A 20219-nucleotide genomic window follows, 5' to 3' on the forward strand; every position below is an offset into this window, starting at 1 on the left:
ACCAGGTGGTGATCAGTGGACAGCTCAGCCCCTCTCTTTACCCGAGTGTCCAGAACATATGGTCGCAGGTCTGGTGATACGATTACAAAATCGATCATCGACCTGCGGCCTAGAGCGTCCTGGTGCCACGTGCACTTATGGACACTCTTATTGTCCAACTAGCCAATTTATAATTCAGTTGGTACAGTTAGGGTTTCACAAGTTTTATCAACTACTGATCAAATCCAAAGTAGAGCTCCAGGTTGTGAAATTTCTCTCATCATTACAACAATTTATTGTTATTGATTTATTTATTTCCATCCATCCATACACTTATCTGCCTTCTACTGCTTATCTGGAGTCACAGCAGTCTAAGCAGAGAAGCCCAGACTTCCCTGACCTCGGCCACCTCTTCCAGGTCATCCAGGGCGATACACAGTCGTTCCCAGGTTAGCCAAGAGACATAATCTCTTCAGTGAGTCCTGGCTCTGTGGTGTCAAAGAGGCATCATAGTCAGATGCCCGAACCAACTCAACTGTCAATTTCCCTATAGAAATTCCCCAATTTCCCTATTTTTAAATATGTTTTTTTTTCTAAGACTCAAGCTACAACTGTAGAACTTGTTAATAAATATAATTAGCAAGTATGAACTTGTTGGGTAGAAAAATGAAGTCAAGGGTTACCGCCGCTTCCACAAGTGAGTTATTCATTAAAGACTGCCATGTTAAAACTTCCAACTAAACTGCATGTTTACAGCCTCAAATAAACAAGGAAAGGCTTCACTTCATAACAACTCTGTGGGAAGCAGGGCGGTTGGAGGTTCTAATTACCTGATAAACACTGGAGTTACAGGTATGAACTGGCATTTCTCAGGACACACATTTGTCTCCCAACCTATACTAATAAGTGACAATACAGCGTCTATGCTCATCTTTATCTCTATGGTACTTACCCTACTGTCACCATCAACTTTATTTTTTATTTTTTACAAAAGAAAATATATCTTTTTATCGACAGGAAGAGTTAGCAGACTTTTTTACAAAGTCAACAAAAAAAAAGAACCAGCCTAAAATCTTCATGTTCAATTGTTCAGCGGGTATCTGTTCCCATTGTTCGCTCTTTAAGGTAGGCTACATAATTTGGTGCTTCCTCTGTCTTTTCTACAGCAGTAAATGATGCATCAGTGCCTGTGCTACACAGTGGATACTTCTTTGTTACACCCACAGCAGCTCTTAATCTTTTCTTGTGGAAACGCAGCTTTGTATTATGTGCATCTCTGAGGAGTGACAGCTGCTGGTAATGGATATCATTGCAGAGCATTAACTTTTATCTTCTCTCTCCCATAGTTTGTTCTTCTCCTACTGTCTCTATGCTCTCCCATTTTCCAAATTTAATCCCCCCAACTCTCAAGCATATGGTTCCTTCTACCCAAACCTGGTTCTTCCTGTTAAAAGTAAGTTATTCCTTCCCACTGTCGCCAAGTGCTGCCCATTGCAGATCGCCTGATTCTTGAGGTTTCCTCTCTAACGTTACCACAGTAGTGTTGTTTTTATAATGAATTCCGATCCATTTTATTTCAATATTTCACCTCAAGGCAACTCTGGTTCAAGTTGATTAATTCAAATTACTACTTCAAATAATCAAATTTATAACAAACATTTAAAACCAGCGTGGTGGCACGGTGGTTGGCACTGTTGCCTCACAGCAAGGAGGTCCTGAGTTCAATTCCACCATCAGGCCGGGGTCTTTCTGTGTGCAGTTTGCATAGTCCGGGTACTCCAGCCTGGATATTTACACCCTTGACAGGCCACACCTCTAAGCTAACAATTTAGCTACTAGTTTTCCTTACAGTTTATGCTAAATGGTTCATTTTCTCATTAAATCTATGTTGACCTTATTACCACATGCAGTTTCCATTAACACTGAAACAGATATCTGACAGTCAGCCTTCATAACTCTATTGAAAATCAGCCGTGACTTATAAGCAATTACCCAATGCATAGTAATGTCACTGGGACTCTTGTCACTTGGATATTTTTTTCTTTCTGATTTTGAATTCTTACAGCTAACATGTCAAAAATAAATACCACACTAGTTACAAAGACAAAAAGGTGTAGCCTAATTTTAGAAGTTGTAACAACTAGCCCAACAGAAATTAAAACAACTTCATTCTAACTTAATAGACAAACTTCTATTAATGAAGCTATGAAATGACATTATGACGCATATGCCATGTGTCATAATCATTCTGTTGTTTGACTACAGAAATACTATAGTATTAATAGTATTCACAGCCTTTGCTTAATACTTTGTTGAAGCACCTTTGGAAGCAATTACAGGCTCAAAAATAAACTAGTTTCAGAAGATTTCTGGTCCTACCTCAGAGTCCACCTTAAACTTCCACCACCACTGGCGTTGACAGCGCAGTCTCCGTGATTAATCATTTTCATAATTTCATAGAATTTATACCATAAAGATAAAAAAATGCTCATTTTCCTCTTTGTGGGTCTTTAATTGTATAAAATGAAACATGCAGCAACTTTTATTAAACAGAAATATAACAGCTCATGCAGTCTGTCTGGGAAACTACATTTAGTAACACAGCACATTAATATATATATACCTGCTTCTTTAGATGGACCTTTAATGAAAGGTCACTTTGCTCCACATTTGACTTGATGAATAGGATGCAGTTTGATTGATCTCATATTTACTGTAAAATCAATACCTGCTCATCTGGGATTGACTGTAATGTGTTCATATCTAAGTGTGTGGGAGTTGCTTTATTATCGATAGTGGCAGTACTATCCAGGAGTGTGCTTTCTTTCTGATGTTTAGTTTGCCTTGTTAGTTGAAAAACAGAGGTTTGATATGTATTTCAGGGTCCGTTTCCCCTTTCATTCACCTTGTAAACTTATAGAGGATGTTGGATTAATATTATGCACTCAACAATTCCATTTGTGTTTACGTACTACTGCCTTAATCTGCTAATCCTGTCCTTAGCTAAAAGGCTCTCAGGACTTTTGTTTAGTTATAAACAGTGTGATTAATACTCCACTGACTTTACTGTTTTTTATACTAACCGACAAGTTTCATCAAGAAATTTGATACTGGAAAAAAAAAATGCAACCAGCAACATAGCAGCAGCAGCAGCAGCAGCCATACACACAACCACCGCTGTAGAAAATAAAGTGGAAGTGCAGCACTCAGTGCACATTGTGCTAAGGAAAACATGTTCCATCCGCTTCAAAGCAGCGTTATCAGCCGGCTTTATGCAAGAGCAGGTTGAGTGCTGGGTGGAAGGGGTCTCTGGGAAGACGCTTCTTGCTTTTGTGGTGCTGCCTGATGGGAATTTCCTCTGTGTGAAGCTGTGGACCAGTGTGTGGAACTGCCCGGATTCTCAGGGCTGCAGTGACAAATGCCGGAATAAAAAGAAGTGCATTCGCACAGTCAAACATCTGTCAAATATTATGTTACTCTGCTTTTGTAGTTCATAGTTTTGATTTTTCTACAAGCCTACCAAGATTTTACTGTTTCAGTTGACTTTCACACTCTTGCTGTGTATACCTGTCAAATGCCTATAAAAAACACCAACATTAAATATCACCTTATATATGCTGAACCAGTTCATCTGCCCTTAGGAAACAAGGCTTAAGGCGAATATACAGGACTGAGCATCTGACAACATATAACATGTTACTGAGAGGCTCAAATTAGATTTCCATGCAGCCAAAGACAAAACATTTATCCTTAACAAGGTGTGAAATTGTTTTTCAATAAAAATAATTAGCTGTCACACAAGGGAATACAGAGAGGCTGTTTTATCCAAGCCTTACAAACATAACACACTCACTGGCCCCACTTCATTAACTCAAATACCTAATCAGCCAGTCAGACTGCAGCAGCTCAGTAATGGCATGTAGGCATATAAACATGGTCGAGACAACCTGCTGAAGTTCAAACCTGGAGCATCAGAATGGAGGTGAAATGGGATTTAAGTGACTTTGAACATAGCATGGTTTTTGGTGAAAGAAAGGCTGGTTGTAATATGTCAGACACTGGATTTTCCCACAGAACCATCATCTAGGGTTTACAGAAAATGGTCTGAATAAAAGAACATATCCAGTGAGCAGCAGCTCTCTGGTGAAAATGCCTCATTGAAGCAAGTGAATAGAAGAGAATCTCTGGCTATACAACATTTTTTTTAATGGAAAAATGTTGCCTGTTCTGATGATCTATCTATTCAATAATAATAATAAAAAAGAATGAACGAAGAATGAATGAAGAATAAACACTGTGATTGACAGCCAGGTCAGAAAAGTAAAAGAACAGTGATGCAATGTGTCAGACAAGAATGTCCGGAGTGAAACAAGTGAGATAACACCTCTCTGTGCTTCTGTCTGTACGTTATGTTGTGTTTCTCTCTTCACTGAACAACACCCTTTCTCATTCCTGCTCTGTTCTTTTCAGCCACAATCCATTCCCCTGTTATGAACTACACACAGTACCCTCCTTTTTGACTGTAGCTGTATGTCAAGCATTTCTCCCAGAATGCACCTGGTTGCAGTGATATAAGTGAGTATTTTATACCTTACCCTTTTCCCTCAGACTACAGATCACTGTTCACAATGTTTTCATTAAAGAAGTCTGTCTATAAAGTGAGTCTGATCCATTTGTTGTCTAGTTGTGTAATCTAGTTTTACTTTTGAGCTTAATTTGATCTTTCAATTGCACCAACTATTCTTCAAAATAAAGTTCCCTTGCTTATTTAAGCATGAGATTAGCAGAAAAAACTGCAAACTGTGTACATGTTGGTACACATTTACAGTATATTTCTGTACTACATGTCAGAGGGAAGGTTTAGATGGCTGTCTAATAGCAATATGAAAGTGTGCCATTACACCCAATGCTATGCTAATATTAGTTTACTTTTTAAAAAAATGCTAATCTTCAAGTTTTGATGTTTTGTTTCTAATCAGCAAGCAAGGCAAAAAAGTCACTTTAGTGGGGAAAGAGCAAGTCAGTTTCATAAATTTTATATAAAAGATGGATGAAACCTACTGGTTATAAAAAGCCAAAGGGGACTGTTTTCACTATTGCCATTGTAGTGAAGACTAGATGTAAAGAGTTTATGTGTGTTCTGGGTATTTCATCAATTATCATTGCCCAGGATTACTAATGCATTTAGCCTTTTTCTTTGAGGAAGCGCATTATGTTAGCTAGCATTAATGGAGATAACTTGATTTAGGGCAGTGGTTCTCAAACTCACAATGAGTACAACCTCATAAAATATATGGCTCTTAAAGTACCACCCTTATGACCGACATTACAGTACAGGAGTATAGGCCTATTTAACACCATATACAGTTTACATGAGACAATTTTATTTCTACTTCTTCTATTTTAACTGTCATAAACAGGATGTGACAAGTGATAATAATAACAACAACTGTACTGCATTAAAACATTCACAGCAGGTGGGATATCCGATCTTTAGGTGATGACATATGAACCCTGCTTCCCGTTCAAAACTAATCTGTATTTATTAAGGCTGTTGTGTTTTTAACGTTTTAATGGTTTGTATGTTGTTCTATTAGATCTCAACAAGCCCCTAAATTAAAGGCAGTGATCACTGCCGGCCTATCTCGGTTTTTGCTACCACTATTCATTTCAAAGCTTAGTTTTTAAACCTTACGATGTAACTACAGCCCAAGAGCACAAGCATGCTAGTTATTATTATAAAAAAAAAATCTGAAGCTACCTTTTATCAGCATCTACTTTTTACCAGATAAATCATTATCAATTTGCAAATTCTGAGCACATTTTAATAACCACTAAATCACCGTGATTTTTACTTTCCAGAATTATTGAAGGCAACAAAAACACACCAGCTTTTCATTTATTTTGAACTTTTGAGGGTTTTTTGAGACTTGAAATGTAAATGTGTCTGTCTCTAAAGCACTTTGGGTGAACCTCTGTTATTTGAATATTTTATAGAAAAATAAATAAAATAGATGCAACAGTCAACACAAAAAGGTTTAGACATTTTTCATAGTGCATGTTTGAGGTGTATCGTTTCATTTCCAAAAAACTAATTTCAGTGGGCTACACAATGAACTTAGAGCATAGAAACAAAGCATTGATTCTATCACACTAGTATACATTTGTTGGTATCTATACTAGATCGACCTGCCCACCTCTGAATTACGTGAGGACTACAAAGATTCCCTGCAGAAGCCTAAGTCAGGCATAAAGCATCATCAGAGGGTGGCTGCTCTCAGTTTTAGGCATGTCTAGGCTTGTCTGCGTGTGTATGAGGGAACGCAAACACATGGTATCCCTATATAATTGAGCTTTCCACAGACATACACACTGACAATTGCCAGAGTAATTAGCAAATTCTGCCATGATGACACACAGCTGGTAAAAATGTACTGACTCTTGAGCAGTCATAGGTCTGCACTAAATATTTGCCTTTTCTCTGTGGAAGTTGTGCAGATGTGCAATACTTATTTTTCACATCTCAAGCATTCTGTTTTCACAGGAAACCCATCAAATTAAAGTGCAAAGCCTGCATTAGAAAGGTCAGGATTTAATGGCCACAAATCACTCACATATAGATTATACCAATTAGTTAATTGTTTCAGTAATGTTTCTGCATCATCATAGGCTGAGAACATTGAAAAGGAGTCAGTGTTTGCTAGAAAAAAGACTTTTGGCACAGCCAGCTTCAGGGCAACAGTGTTTCACAACAGAATGTACAGAAATTACACATCAGGCCTCTGAATTCCTATCTTCATCTCCATCACCCCTCCTTCTTCCTTGCATTATTCATTGTGCGTCGCTGCTGCCACGCTCTCTTTCCCTCTCCCTCTCTGTCCTTCAGTGACACACTGGACTACATGAGTGAACAAACACAAGCAGCAGTAGTTCCCTCAAGGACGCACATATAATACACAGCTACTTTAGAGCACTTCCGTAACCAAATAGTATCAAAGAAATGAGTCAGGAGATCATCTGATAGCAGCAACGCAATAAATAACATCAGTCAGTGACAGTGTGTGTGTTTATGTTAGCATGCCCAGGAGTCTTTACAGTACGAGGTACTAGGTTTTATTAGCATTTATTTACACTGTGTGTGTGTGTGTGCGTGTGTGTGTGTCCTACCGTCTTGGGGCAGTGGACATATCGCGCCAGACTGATAATCAGATCATGCGTGATGGGATCAACCAGGTTTCTGAAGCTGGCGTAGCGGTACAACACGTCATCCAGTGATGTTGATTCCATGCCTAGGTCCTACACACACATTAAGTAAGACCATATGTATTAGCCATATATTTATGTAGCACATTTCATATAAACAGGCTCTACATTAAAAAAAGGAAAAATGAAGGAAAAAAGAGAAAAGTATACAGCAAACACAAAACAGTTCCATGACTGCTACGAATTCATTCATTCCCTGATATGTAAGTCTGAACGAGTGTGTCAAAGACATTTACATTCTGAATGCAGGTTTTTAAACTTCCCGATCCCCTAAAGCATTGAATTAAAGCCCGCTGAACTTCCTGCTGTCTGACTGTCTGGTTTCTGGAGAGGAGGCCAAAAAACAAAATTTGTCACATCTCAAGCCCCATCAAAGCCGATGAAGCATAAACCTGTTGGCAGAGCTTCACACATGAACAGCGGCCTTGTTAAAACTTCAAAAGTCAACATGAATGACAACGCAACATGAAAGTGTGCAGGAGAGGATTAGACTGCCACAGTTGAAAGTATTTTGAGGAAAAGCTCCTGTCACTGACTATAATATGAAGCCTAAAGCAGCACAGGCTGTGTGTGCTGGATGCAGTACAACTGAGCAAAACAACCATGCTATTCTATTTGTTTGAGCTCAAGTCACTGATGACATTAATCATTTACATTATCCATCTTGCTCCATTATAAGCACCCAAAAGTTGATTTGTTTGGGAACAAAATTAAAAGGCTAAAACACAAGTACAACAAGAGTATGAGAGACAAATTTGTTCTGTAAAAGTCTGGTCCAGCTCCCAAATACATAACTGCAGTTCTAAAATACTACATTTATTTCCTGCTTGATCCTGTCAAAGCAGAAAATGGTGGAACACCAAAATATTCTGCATTTACCCTTTGCAGACCATGAGTGAGCCCTAGTTTTTTTCTGCTTGAGTGCTCATTTTTAGCTGTGCTGCAACTTCTCCTCAAGCTCCATCATCAGATCAACTAATTTATCTAATATCACACTTTCAAGCATAGGCTGCGCTTTAATAAAAAATGTCACAAAATATTTCTTGATGCATGCTCAATCATCCAGATCAGTAAATCTCCAAAAGTTGATTCTGTTGTGGTTGAATCAATACACTGTGTGCACAATTATTAGGCAAGTGAGTATTTTGGCCATATCATAATTTTTATGCAAATTTTCCAACTTCAAGCTGTATAAACTTGAGTCATTATTGGATTTAAGCATATCAGGTGATGTGTATTTGTGTAATGAGTGAGGGTGCGGCCTCGGAAGATCAACACTCTATATAAAGGTGTGCATAATTTCTATGCAGGCAAAATGGTTTGAGAAGAATCAAAAGTGAAGCTACCAGGAACCCATTATCCTACAGTGCTGCTATATTCCAGAACTGCAACCTACCCGGGGTGTCCAGAAGTACAAGGTGTTCAGTGCTTAGAGACATGGCCAAGGTAAGGAAGGCTGAAACCCAACCACCACTGAACAAAACACACAAGTTGAAACATCAAGACTGGGCCAAGAAATATCTGAAGACAGATTTTTCAAAGGTTTTATGGACTGATGAGATGAGAGTGACTCTTGATGGACCAGATGGCTGAGCCCATGGCTAGATTAGTAAAAGACACAGAGCTCCACTTTGACTCAGACGCCAGCAAGGTGGAGGTGGGGGACTGGTATGAGCTGATGTTATTAAAGATGAGCTAGTTGGACCTTTTCGGGTTGAAGATGGCCTCAAAATCAAACTTACTCCCAGTTTTCTTCAAGCAGTGGTGCAGGAAAAAGTCTGCATCTTTCAAGAAGACTATGATTTTTATGCAGGACAATGCTCCATCGCATGCATCGAAGTACTCCTCTGCATGGCTAGCCAGTAAAGGCCTTAAGGATGAAAAAATAATGACATGGCCACATTCCTCATCTGACCTAAACCCTATTGAGAACCTGTGGGCCCTGCTTAAACAGGAGATTTACAGTAAAGGAAAACAGTACACCTCTCTGAACAATGTCTGGGAGGCTGTGGTTGCTGCTGCACAAAAAGTTGATCATCAACACATCAAGAAACTGACAGACTCCATGAATGGAAGGCTTGTGAGGGTAGCTATATTGGTCACTGATGGTTTTTTTGACATGTCAGAAATGTTTATATGTAAATTTTGAGTTGTTTTATTACTCTTACTTTAATAATTGTGCACACAGTGCATAGTTACTAAAAAAAAAAAAATTGCAGTAACCACATGGCAAAAACCGTCTAATATACTTAGACTTATTGCCAGCTGAGTGGCATCAGGACAGACCTTTAGAAATGAGAGAAAAAGGAAGAGCGAGACTGATGGATGCTCAGTCTCCTAGAGAAAGCTATGACTCACTGAGGTTTCCATGCTGCTTATTGTTCTGCGTAGGAGTGGCCGAAAATAATGACAGCAGCTTCGACTGACACACACACACACACACACACACACACACACACACACACACACACACACACACACACACACACACACACACACACACACACACACACAGGGACATTAATCAGCTGCTGTGTTTTCAGATAACGGTGGCATTAATAGCAACACACCACATGAGAGAAACCTATGATTAGTTCATCAACAGGTGTATGTTATATGCGCTAGCAATGACCAGTGTTTCCCACTGAGAACATGCAATCATGCGCCTGAGCTTCAGGCCCAGTGGTCAGCAACAGTAGCCTGAAAATAATTGGCTAGTGTTAAACCTTTCCACAATGTCTGACTTCTGGCTTACAAACCTCTGGACTAACGATGAGGTCTGATCTGTGAAGTACGCTAACAAGTGACTGGAAGAAAAAAAATCTGTCAGCAGAACTTGTTACCAGTAGTAATGGATTTAATAATAATGGATTGCATTTATATAGCGCTTTTCTAGACACTGAAAGCGCTTTACAATTCTACTATTCATTCACTCTCACATTCACACACTGGTGGAGGCAAGCTACAGTTGTAGCCACAGCTGCCCTGGGGAAGACTGACAGAAGCAAGGCTGCCATATCGCGCCATCGGCCCCTCTGGCCAACACCAGTAGGCGGTAGGGTGAAGTGTCTTGCCACAGGGACACAAGGACACAACGACCAGGACAGACAGAGCTGGGGATCGAATCGGCAACCTTCTGGTTACAAGATGAGCGTCCCAACCCCCTGAACCCTTGATTATATGGAAACAAAAGTATCAATTTGTGCTTAGTTTAGGACACTGATTATATTTCTAGAATTCTTCCAAGTGTCTCCAAGAGCCTAATATCATGTTTCAATACCACACTAACAATAGAACAGGGGAAAAAAGAACAAGACAGGAACAAACAGCGCACTTACAGAAAAATAAAAAACCAAAGTTAGTTGGATAACTCATTAGGATGTGGTAATAACCAGGAACGTTTAGCATGTGATAGGAGAAACTGTATGTGTGTGCGATACTTCTATTAGTTACCAGCTCGAGAGAAGAAAGAAATTTTTTTTACATTAGCTAATAATAACAACAATCATTATAGAAAAAACATAAATAATAATAATCACTATCATCGTTATCGTGTGTGTTCATTTATATTCATTCCAGAAAGGTATTACATTATTAACGTTACCCTCTTATGAAATATACATGACAAAGCATAAAAATGCATAGTCTAATATCTTGGCCTCTGTGTGTCAATTGCATAGCCACTCACACACATGCATACTGAGAACAGTTCTAGTGAAAGCAAAGCCCACACTAATTAGGATCGGTCAACATCAAAGCAGTGGTTGGAACCCGGCTGAACATGAACAAAGGTGGAGCTGAAGAGAGACACGGAAAACACAATGGATCAAGTGCAGCTCTTTGCTAAATAAAAGGGAATGGCAACAGAAGCAGATGGAGCCATATATGAAGCAGATGTTGACCTTCATCAAAAATCACATCCTGACCAAAGAGAGTGCGCCACCTCTGACGAGACAGGCCTCCATTTTATTATTTTTGTAAGAGAATCTAGACCGGGGGCTCACATTTGGTAAAGAACAAGAAAATAAATGCCATATTTAACAGCCTTGCACAAACACGAAATGACATGTGGAGCAATCACTGTCGATTGTCACTGTCGATGAAGAGCCACCTCGGCGGGACAAGACTCGGCTGACAAAGGTCACTCTTTCGAGGATGCCACTGTTCACATTTTGGACAGAGAAGATATGGTTTGAAAGAGGGGTGAAATAAGCCATCTATGTCCACTGTAAACGACCATCTTTGAACAGAGGCGGTGGCTTACGACACCAATCGTCTGCCATCCATAATCCAGTTTTGAGATCCTTTCCCAGACACGTTAATGCCCATTCACATCCTGGGCCATTTGACCTCAGGAAATCACATGATAGGGTGGGGCTAGGTTTCACAGTGGGTTCACCCAAAACCTTGGCTGATTGTGACCCACACCTGTTTTCACACCTTGGCTCGTGTGATTAGGTAGAGTATCAACAGGGGGTTCATGACCCTCTTGGGGGACACTCCCCTAGGACTCAAATCTGGGACTCTCCACTATTTGACGTTAGAATTGAAGAAGCTTCTCGGATGAGAGGTGAAACGTCTTAAGCAACTCAAAGAAGTCCAGACGCTTTTCTTTCCAAGCTCCTTAGACTACAATAACCTGGATGACTGAGAACCTATACAGACACTGTGGATTATTTTACCCACATAGCAAGCAGGTCTGGCCCGGATCCGGTATCAAGCCGGCACTGCTGGCTGACTTCTGGGATGATAAGACTTATGTCATCCAGATATGGGCCAGGCCTGGCCTAGATGGCACTGTCTATGTGATGGCATGCCATATCTGGCTCGATTGTGGTTTAGGTTATGTGGCCCAGGCTCATAGAAAATAGGTCTGGCCTGGATCTGGCATCAAGCTGGCACTTCTGACTGACCGGTGTCATGGCAGGGTGTATGTCAACCAGATATGGGCATCAAGCTGGCAATGATGGCACTTTTTATGTTCCTATTTTCCTATTTTAGGTAGAAGACCCAAATGCCATGTTGCAATACTATACTGCTATGGTAGCCAACGCTTCAAATGCAGGTTTGACAGGTTTGTGAGTGTACACTTTATCCAAAACCTAGTGATGGTTTACTCATCTTTGCCAGTGGGTGGCTGTAGCTCAGGAGGTACAGCAGGTCACCTACTGATCGGAAGGTTAGTGGTTCGATCCCTAGCTCTTCCAGTCTGCATGTCAAGAGTGTGAATGTGTATGAATGTAGTTAGGAAGCACTCAGTTTAGAGGAAGTGTGTGATTGGGTGAATGTTGTATGGAGCACTTTGAGTAATCCGGGAGAGCATAAAACCATTATATAAGATTCAGTGTCTGAACAGAGTTTTGTCATGTTACTTTTGCACTATTATGTTCTGACACATGTTGTTATTACATGGCTTGATTAAGGTACACATTAGGCTGACATCTGGGGCCAGAGCTGAAACTGTTCTGGGCCATCACAGGGCCAGCAGCGTGTCTGAAACTGGCCTTGTGCTGGCCCATGTGTTGGCCACATCTGGCAAACCAGATCTGGGCCACCAAAGGGCCGTCATTCTTTGCGGTGTGTGGGCCATGTGTAAGCACATCGTGTGGGCCAGATCCGGGCCATACCAATTTTGCTATGTGGGTATTTATTTATTACTAACATGGTGCCAGCCTGTGGTTCGGCTTCCATGACTCCCTCCCTGTCGCCACCATCAGCCGCAGTTTTGGCTGAGGGCAACAAGGGATCTGTTCCCGACAGGCCAGCTTGGTGCGCTAGCAGTTGTTGGAGACCGTTAGTTAGCTACCGTCCGGCAACGGGAAATAGCGAACACTTCTGTCTGTGGACAGTTAAGCTAGCTAGCCTATGAAACTAGCTAGCTTCTTAGGCTAGCTAAGAAGCTAGCTAGCTTGAGATATATGCCCTGAAACGAGAATAGGTTTTTGAACAACGACTATGTAACAGTGCAAGCTATTTAAAGGTTGGGTGGCTCTGCCCAATGTGATTGTTGCAATCACCACCCAATCAGGATTGGCAGAATGAGATACATGCTTCTGAGGAATACTCAGGGAGGTGCATAGTGAGACATTGAAACAAATGCTAAGAATCAGAACCTTTATTTACCCAGGAAATGAAACTCTTGAGACCAAGATTCTCTTTTAAGACAGTGTTCAGGGCCCAGACAGGCAGCATTAACCTAGCATGTATGAATGTACAGTATCAACTTGTTAATTACAACATAGGCTGACCATAAATCAAGTCCTGATGTATTGTCTTTCTGGACTCTAATGAGGACCATCGTTTATAAAATGTAGATCATGCTGTTATTGAAGAAAACTCTAAGGTAGCGATGGAGCCCATAAACCCATCACTGAGGAAGTTGATGACCATTTTCTCATAGACATGCATACAACCAGAGGAGTCCCCCCCCTGCTGGCCATTTAAAAGAATGCAAGATTCACACACTTTACCACATTACCACGGCCATCTTTTATATTCAGTCTATGCATAAAAGTTATATAGTGTATATGCTGATCATATATTGGTAGACAGATAGTTTTTACTATTATATGTATGCAGACGTTAAAAAAATATTTCTCCCATGAATATATCTTTTTCTTTTTTTAATTTTTTTTATTTAGATTTATTTTATATTTTATTAATACAAGTCTGTTCTACTCTGTTCTTCTAATAAACAGGTTAACTGGCTAGTTTATTGTGACAATTATGAGGGAAAGAGTTTTATTTTTTTCTTGTTTTTCTGTCTATAAAACAAGGGGCAGCTAATGTAACTGTTGGGGCTTTTTTCATGACGTTTTGACCGCCATGTCATTGTCTCTATTGAAATGGTGCACGACCGATCTTGAATTTGCTGATTAGCACTGCCGGCAGTACTCAACCCACGGTGATTCAAAGAGGACAATATGAATCATTCAATCAAATGGTACCACGTTGAGACACTGCCCCTCAAGTGCTGATTAGACAAAAATAAAAGATGGCTGAGCGAACAACAGTGGAGACAGATCCACTCTTTTATGATGTGCTTTATCAAAACAGGACAAAACTCCACAGGGAACTTCTGCAGTTCTGGGAAAACGGTGAGTCTTTGGAGGCTCTGGACACAAATCATGCTGCTGTAACATGAAGTCACGGTCTTTGTCTTGGTGTCCTTTACAGTTCACTTCCTCTGGTTATTTTGAAGGTTTTCCTGTGTTTTTACATCCTTCCTTTTTCTTCTTCCCACTCTTTCATTGTCATACACAGAGTTGAAACATCTTAATATTCTTTTCTCGTTGATGTGGATTTGGTCTGTTTTAATCATTTTTGCCATTTTTCTGTTCAGCCCTCATCACATTTCTAATAAAATCATTTTAGCAGCACATGTCAGAGTCTAACCTTATCCACAACGATAAGGATTGGATTGGATTTTTAATGCTTCAAACTCTTGCCACAGGGGACTTCATTTGTGTTTTCTAACACCACTGCCACAATTCAGATCTCACTATGGGACACCTCCTCACAAGGCAGGTGCCATTCTTTTATCGCATGTTTGTGATGAAACAGAGTTTGGTGAACCAGACTTACTCCCTGCATTAAGCTCCACAGGCTTTCAGCAGCTGACTGGCATCTTCGGACATTAGAGGCAACCGCAATGCTACTGCTTTCACAATCTGACAGAAACCCTGGTCACATGTGATGGCGTCAAATAAATCCCATGCAGCTGAGTGGAAACACCTGAAGGAGCCCTGCCAGATAAATTTAGCGCCAGTAAAGCTTTCCTCCGGCGCTCTTTCTTACAGTTAAGCGATCAGCTGTGAGGCAGCCCAGGGGCGAACGGTGTAGAGAGATGCCAGTTTTTGGTTGTGAGTTAATTGAAGAGCAGTGATTGAGAAGAAGGCCTCCTCATTATCTCCTAACAGAGCTCCTGCTTCATTAATCAATGTCTACTTGATTCAAGCTCGCCAGTTTATCGCCATTGTTTCCAAGCAACAATAAGGAGACGCTGGTAACCAACACACTCTTTAAAATCAGTGCTTCACTTTCATCTCTCCTTGTTTCCTTTTCCCTTCTCTCTCTCTCTCGCTCTCTGTCATTTTTCCCTTTAAGTGCTGTCTTTCACTGTCTCTGAAATCACTCACCACCACTTCTTGTCTGGCCTCTGCTGTAGCTGGTAGTCTTTCTTTTTTCTCTCCTCCTGCTTCCCTTTATTCATAGTAATTGTCTTTTTCCAATTCATCCTGTTTCTGTCCGTCACGTACTGTTCCGACAGAGCACAGGCCCTCCGCAACATGAAACCAAATATCATCATTATATTACTGGAACTCCACCAATTATGCCTTCATGACCCAACATGAAAAACTGTTATTATCTCTATTATGTTAATGCAAATGTAAGGCAACCCAGTTTGTTTTCAGCCTTCTCCGTTTGGCCTCTAAAGCTGGAACACCCTGCTGATAAAGAAATACAGACCAGATCCTTCAGTCTCCAACATCCCTGAGTACCCATTTGGTACTCAAACTCAGGGAGCAGCACCTCAGGCTTATAGACACACAGCTTCCCCAGATTACGGTTTACTGATTACTCAGTGCTAGTTGGACATTTTCTTTCCACCACTCAGCATTACAACAAATGGCCTAAATCCTCCATCACTAAGCTAGGCTATACATTTTATTATAAATAAAATAATGAATAAATTATTATAAATAATAACATAAATAATAATAATTTTATTATTATTATTATTGTTATTATTATTATTATTACTGACAACATGAGAAAGAACAAAGTGCTGATAGAGACCTTGTAGTTATAGTAGTGGCCGTTACAGTGTTTAAATTGATTGCCATTAGGTAGAGGTACCTGAAGCAGCCATATAAGCTGCTTCTAATGTGGAAAATCTCTAAAAAAAAAACCAAACAAAACACATCTAAAAGTAGTTCATTCTTTCAAGAGGAAATAGTCTGAAATTCCTACAAGAAACAGGAACCATTTGGGGAAGTCAATTTTTCTACCTGTTTCAAACTAAATCTAAACCAGTTTTTGTTTCAGTCAGTTCTGCTTTCAGGAGGTTTACGAGCATCTGACTTGGAGCTTGCGATGCTGAAATAGCTGATTGTGAAAACAGAAATAACAAATAATAACAAAATAAAAGAATAAGTGCTGGAGGAACTTGTGGAACTTTTTTCCTGTGGGAAAAAAATTGGTTACTCCTGTAACCAATCAGTTGAAAATGTATTAAAAGATCATCTGAGAGAGCCAGTGATTCTCAGAAGTGCAGACAATTGCAGATTAATACATTACTGTCCAGACTTCTAAATTTGCAAAGATTTTGAATATCTCATCATCTCCAGTACATGACATCATCAAAAAGACTCAAAGAATCTGGAGGAATCTCTGTAAGCAAGGGACAAGGCCAATCCTGTATTGGATGTCCTTGGCCTTCAGGCCCTCAGACAGCACTGACAAACATGATCAGGAACACTTCCGGAAATCACTGTCTCTGAACACCCACGCATGCAGGTTAAAGTTCTGTCATGCAGAGAAGAAGCCATGTGTGAACAAGTTTCAAAAACACTGCTGTCTTCTCTGACCCAAAACTCATTTAAAATGGACTGAAAGTAGAAAACTGCTCTGTGATCAGATCAATCCAAATCTAAAATTCTTTGTGGGAAACATGGATGGCGTATCCTCCAAACTAAAGAGGAGAGGCCCTTGCTATCAGCATCTCTGATGATACTGGGGTGCATTATTGCCTATCAAAACGGTAGCTTGCACATCTGGAATGGTATACAACTCCAGGCTGGTGTCCTGCAGGTTTTAGATATCACCCTGGGTCAACACACCTGAATCAAATGATTAGTTCATTACCAGGCCTCTGGAGAGCTTCAAGACATGTTGAGGAGGTAATTTAGCCATTTAAATCTGCTGTTTTGGCTCAAGAACACTTAAAACCTGCATGAGGCCTGGAGTTCCCCCACCCCTGTTTTAGAGCAACACATCCCAATGATGTCTTTTTCAGGGAAGGCCTTCATATTTCAGCAACACAAAGTGAAACTCCATACTGAAGCTATTATAACAGCATGGCTTTGTAGTAGAGCAGTACGAGTACCTATCACGAGCTGAAAAAATTGGAACATCATGAAAAGAAAATAATGATAAAGAAGATCCAAGTAGCTACAATCCTCTGTCAGACAAGAATCGGACAACATCGGACAAGTCCAGCAGCTTAAAAGCACCAAATTTAAAACGAACTTAGTTCTTCCCTTCAAAATGGCTCACTTTCTCAGGTCAAACATTTGATATGTTTTCTGAGTTCGAATGTGAATGAAACATGAGTTTAGGAGATCTGTAAATCACTGCATTCTGCTTTATTTACATTTTGCCCAGGATCAGTCACCTAAAAGCTGAGATGAATTCAACTTCACTTCTTATATTCATAACAGTTATTTCACTTCATGGCCATCTGTAGCTCTCTTCCACAGCTGCCCCTTCCTAGACCTAGTTCTGCTGGAGGTTTCTTCCTGTTAAAATGGAGTTTTTCCTTCCCACTGTCGTCAAGTGCTTTCTCTTAAGGCAGGGGTGTCCAACTCCCATCCTCAAGTGCTGGTGTCCTGCAGGTTTTAGATGTGTCCTTGATCCAACACAGCTGATTTAAATGGCTAAATTACCTCCTCAACATGTGTTGATGTTCTCCAGAGGCCTGGTAATCACCTAATCATTTGATTCAGATGTGCTGACCCAGAGTGATATCTAAAACTTGCAGGACACTGGCCCTTGAGGACTGGAGTTGGACACCCCTCACCTAGGGGATTGTCTCATTGTTGGGGTTGTCTCTGTTATTGTACGGCGTTTACATTACAATATGAGGCACCTTTAGGTGAATGTTGTGATTTGGTGCTATATAAACAAAATTTATTTGAAATCAAATTGAATCTGTGCAAATTATTAAAATTTCACTGGCATTCCAGTCTTACGTGAACAGGTTTCTTTCTATACTGATGCTTTAGGCTACAGTTACCAGTTTTTTTCCCCCATTATCTAATTAACTGATACAAACGAAAAAATCTGTCGCCCTATGGCAGATGGGATAAGTGACAGTGAGTTAGATAAGTGGAAGACAATGGGTGGAAGTTAGTGTCTTACAGTGATGTATGTGGAAAAATAGCCTTTGTGTTAACATTTGCTTATCACTGCCATCTGCCACCGGTGCAGAGAGGTTTGATCAGTAAATAGTAACAGAACAATTCTGATGAAAATCTCCAAAGTCCAAACAGTAATCTGGGGAAGCTGTGTGTCTATAAGCCTCAGGTGCTGCTCCCTGAGTTTGAGTCACGAGGGGATAAACTATAAACACTGCCAGTGTATGGGCTCTGTGAAGTGTGTCGAAATCAGTTTCTTCCCTCACTGTCTTCATCTGCTCTTTTTAGTTTCCTTACTGTCACAGTAATAAACACACAGATTGTTTCTCAGAATTTTACCCCTGTCACCCTCAGACCCTTCCCTTCTCTGCCACGCTCCACATCATCCCAATCAACTGGTGGCATTTTCTTTCTCCTGCTTCCCTTTTGTTTCTCGCCACACCAGATTCTCCCAGGCTGTTGTTAGGCTTTTTCTTCTCTCTATAGCAACAGCAGCATCCAGACTGAGAGAGGTTGTAAATCACAGCACTCTCTCCACTCTGTACCCATGCAGCAGAGTCAGGCACTGCCAGGCATACTTGCAGGGAGGGCGTCAATTCATCAGGCATGCAGGAAGTCAGTCTCTGAATGGCTTCAGTCAGTGAGCATCAGCAGTCAGTCTGAGCCTGGCTTCTCTTTCAGCATCACTGTTGACATTAACTTAAGGTAATACAGCACGAGAGGAAAGAACAGAGGAAGTGTGCAGAAAGAAAAAGCGAGAAAAGAAAGAAAACTGAGCGGCTACCTGTCGGAGCGTCTTCAGCATCTCCGTGGCCTCGTCCTGCTTGCCCTGTTTGGCCATCAGCATCATCTCCTGGATCATGCCAATCCGGCGCTGGTAGGGTGGCGGTGGCGTCCCGCTACGGCTCAGCCTGTCCCCTGACTTCAGCATGAGGGAGGCTAAGATGTCTCCCCGCTCCTTGGTGGGTGTCCGCTTCCAACTGTGCTGAGGACTGGCTCCTGCGGGCTCCTGGCCTTTAGCCTGCTTGGCACCCATAGTGCTGCCTCTTAATGTGAACTGTGGCAACAAAGAGATTGGTCCCACAGAGCAGTCTTGCAGACGCAGCTTTGATTCCCGTGTCAGACACCTGCTTCAGTAAAACGTCAGCAGCTCATCACGTCTCTGTGAAGTGTGGAAAGTGTGCCTGCTCCCAGAGTACAGCACAACACTGCAGATACGCTGAGAAGGAGCGCTGGTAGTTTTGTGCTGTTACTCACAGGAGCTGGAGCTCATGTAGGGAACAGGTCTTTGGATGCTGCCTGCAGCATGGCCACAGAGCGCGGACTCAGCAGAGTCAGGCTGCCGGGGAACCCCAGCAGTGTGTCTGCCTCAGCGACAGCCTCTTATCCCGGACCCAACTTCAGCACCAAATATTTACCCTCTCCTCCTCCTCCCGAGCTGTCCTCTAGAACACAGCGCTCCGTCCTGGAGCAGAGGAGGAGCAGCGGGCGGAGGATCGCTGCTGCATGAAGCAGGGCATGGCAGTGTTTACGTCTGCGGCGCTCCTCGCTCTGCCCTGTCCCTCCTTGGCCGCTGGAAGTCCTGCTGTACCTGCAACAAAAGCAGCGCTGGTCCTCCTTCCGGCCTCACTCTCCATCATTGGCAGGCAGGAAACAGAAGTCGCATCCGCGCCTCGTCCTGCTGTGTGCAGGCTGCGGCTCGGCGGGCTTTGACAGAAGGGGCCGGACTGAGGTGTCCCCTCCCCGGGACCGAATCATGTATCGCACCCTCTGTTCGAGTGCACGGGGGCGCGCAACGAGTGCACGTGACCGCAAGTCCTCCTTTCTCCTGGCGGGGTG

At 41.5% G+C, this 20219-nt stretch overlaps 1 protein-coding gene across 1 annotated transcript in view; it reads right to left on the minus strand.

Moving 5' to 3' along the window:
- Positions 1–20100, minus strand: part of lrrc75a (leucine rich repeat containing 75A) — an 84733-nt gene extending 64633 nt beyond the window's left edge. The window contains exons 1-2 of the mRNA XM_031744132.2: positions 19165–20100; positions 7147–7275 (exon numbers count right to left, since the gene is read on the minus strand). Coding sequence (XP_031599992.1) covers positions 7147–7275; positions 19165–19416 — 381 coding nt within the window. The 5' untranslated portion in view covers positions 19417–20100. The remainder of the gene's footprint in view (positions 1–7146; positions 7276–19164) is intronic.
- Between the last annotated feature and the right edge of the window lie 119 nt (positions 20101–20219).

The sequence above is a fragment of the Oreochromis aureus genome, linkage group 14, assembly GCF_013358895.1.
Source record: "Oreochromis aureus strain Israel breed Guangdong linkage group 14, ZZ_aureus, whole genome shotgun sequence".
In the NCBI taxonomy this organism is placed as follows: Eukaryota; Metazoa; Chordata; class Actinopteri; order Cichliformes; family Cichlidae; genus Oreochromis; species Oreochromis aureus.